The sequence below is a fragment of the Cervus canadensis genome, chromosome 27 (genome assembly GCF_019320065.1).
Source record: "Cervus canadensis isolate Bull #8, Minnesota chromosome 27, ASM1932006v1, whole genome shotgun sequence".
Taxonomy (NCBI): Eukaryota; Metazoa; Chordata; class Mammalia; order Artiodactyla; family Cervidae; genus Cervus; species Cervus canadensis.
In genome coordinates, this window is record NC_057412.1 from 38,714,417 (window position 1) to 38,716,764 (window position 2,348).

The 2,348-nt window shown below is 35.1% G+C and overlaps 1 protein-coding gene across 1 annotated transcript; it reads left to right on the plus strand.

Annotated features, from left to right (window-relative positions):
- Nucleotides 1-979: 979 nt before the first annotated feature.
- On the plus strand, nt 980-1,927 carry LOC122428808 (olfactory receptor 5H2-like). The gene has a single exon (XM_043448918.1). The coding sequence runs from the start codon at nt 998-1,000 to the stop codon at nt 1,925-1,927; it is 930 nt and encodes a 309-aa protein (XP_043304853.1). The 5' UTR covers nt 980-997.
- Nucleotides 1,928-2,348: the final 421 nt, after the last annotated feature.

Genomic DNA, 2,348 nt, shown 5'->3' on the forward strand with positions numbered 1-2,348 from the left:
AGATGTCATACTGGAATGCTCTAAGCTACCCTCAATCACTCCCAAGACATTCATTTCTAATAAACTCAAGGAAAACTCATACCACAAAGCATATCACTTAGATGTTCAGAGAGCACTATCTTCACAAACTGGCCACTGCATACGAATTATCAACCCATCTTCAATGAAAATCTAAGCACCAAGAGACCCCTCTCTATTCTTCACTTACCACCATCTTCACATTCAGTATTAGGTGACTCTACACTGAATTCTTTTGTATCTACATTTTCACCCTTTTCATCACTCCGAATATCACTCCCCCCATGGACTAGTTACTTCATATGTATTTTAATCACTTGAAAAGTAAGTTTAAAACACAGATCATTAGACTTCATTCTGGACCACTACATCAATTTTTACAGTAAAACTTTATCATTTATATTTTGTACAAAAAATGCCTTAGAAAATGGTGTAATCTGATTTGGAAATTAGTGGAAAATAGCAACAGCTTCCTGACTTTTATTCCTGATTTGACTTTTTCATTTCTGTAGCCAATTTCTATAGAAACGTATATTTATTTTAAAAACTCTTTACAGTGCCACTCCCATGTCTTACTTTCAGTGCATGTTTATTACCTGATGAATAGTGTTCAAGACCCTTCACATGACATTCAATTTATTACCCAGGTCCACCAAGCTTCTTTTCCCTGAACCTATAGCCATGTTACAGACAGAATTTCCCTATTACACTCAACTCTATGCTCAAACATTTATCACATATTTAGAATTTTTCATTTTTCTGAATGTGTTCACTGCTTCACATTTTTTGAATTGTATTTATTTTTATTCCAGCTGAAGAGATCTCATTCATTTCAAAGATAATAACAAACCTAAGAGGGCATTCTGATATGCATGGTTTATTTCAACTCTCTTCCACATATCTTCATGTTTTAAATTCCTTGTGACTTTTTTTTTAAATCATTTTCTCCATTTCATTTCAGGTAACACTCAGTGAGGACATGGAAAAGGAAAATGCAACATTGCTGACAGAATTTATTCTCACAGGACTCATATATCAACCAGAATGGCAAATTCCCCTGTTCCTGCTGTTTTTGATGATATATCTTATCACCATCGTGGGAAATCTTGGTCTGATTGCTCTCATCTGCAATGATCCTCACCTTCACATTCCCATGTACTTATTCCTTGGGAACCTGGCTTTCGTGGATGCCTGGATATCATCCACAGTGACGCCCCAGTTGCTGGTCAATATCTTTGCAAAGAGCAAAATGATGTCTCTCTCTGAATGCAAGGTACAATTTTTTTCCTTTGCAGCCAGTGTGACCACAGAATGTTTTCTGCTGGCAACAATGGCGTATGATCGCTATGTGGCCATATGCAAACCATTACTTTACCCAGTTATTATGACCAAAAGACTATGCATCCGGCTATTAATTTCATCATTTTCAGGTGGCCTTTTTCATGCCATGCTTCATAATGCTTTTTTATTGAGATTGACCTTCTATAATTCTAACATAATACATCACTTCTACTGTGACATTGTACCATTACTTAAGATTTCCTGTACTGATCCTTCCATTAATTTTCTGATGGTATTTATTTTCTCTGGGTCAATACAGGTGTTCACCATTCTTACTGTTCTTGTCTCTTATACACTTATTCTTCTTACAGTCTTAAAAAAGAAGTCTGTACAAGGCATAAGGAAGGCCCTCTCTACCTGTGGAGCCCATCTCCTGTCTGTCTCTTTATACTATGGGCCTCTTCTCTTTATGTATGTGCGCCCTGGATCTGCACAAGCAGATGATCAAGATATGATGGACTCTCTGTTTTATATGGTCATAATTCCTCTGTTAAATCCAATCATCTACAGCTTGAGAAATAAGAAAGTCATAGATTCACTGGCAAAAATGCTAAAGAGAAATGCTTAGATCTCATACTAATACACTTACTCCTTTATTAAAAGTAAAAAATTTGTGTAGATTAGATGTTACTCTATATTGATTAATGCTCAAAGGCTTTGCACTAATCATTGTCCTAGAGCTTTAATGATTTAAACTGAGAGTACTAATAAGCATCTTAAAATGTTTATAGATTACTGAAACACACAGAAAAAATTTTTCATCAAGTATTTAAGTCATACTAGAATAATTTAAGAGGAAAACAAAATATTTTATACATATGTTCTCAATGTAGCTTCACAAATGCATTAAATACCATAGCGGTGTATTCAACTCCAAAAAGAATTTGAATGTGATGTTTTTGATAACAGTAGAACTATGCAGCCTGAGACTCATATCACATTTAACTTCACAGTGGAGGCAGGTTTGTATTCGAATGAACAGAGGCAAA

Bases quoted from the DNA above. Each gene is read 5' to 3' on its own strand.
- LOC122428808 (XM_043448918.1), top strand. From the start codon at position 998: ATGGAAAAGGAAAATGCAACATTGCTGACAGAATTTATTCTCACAGGA.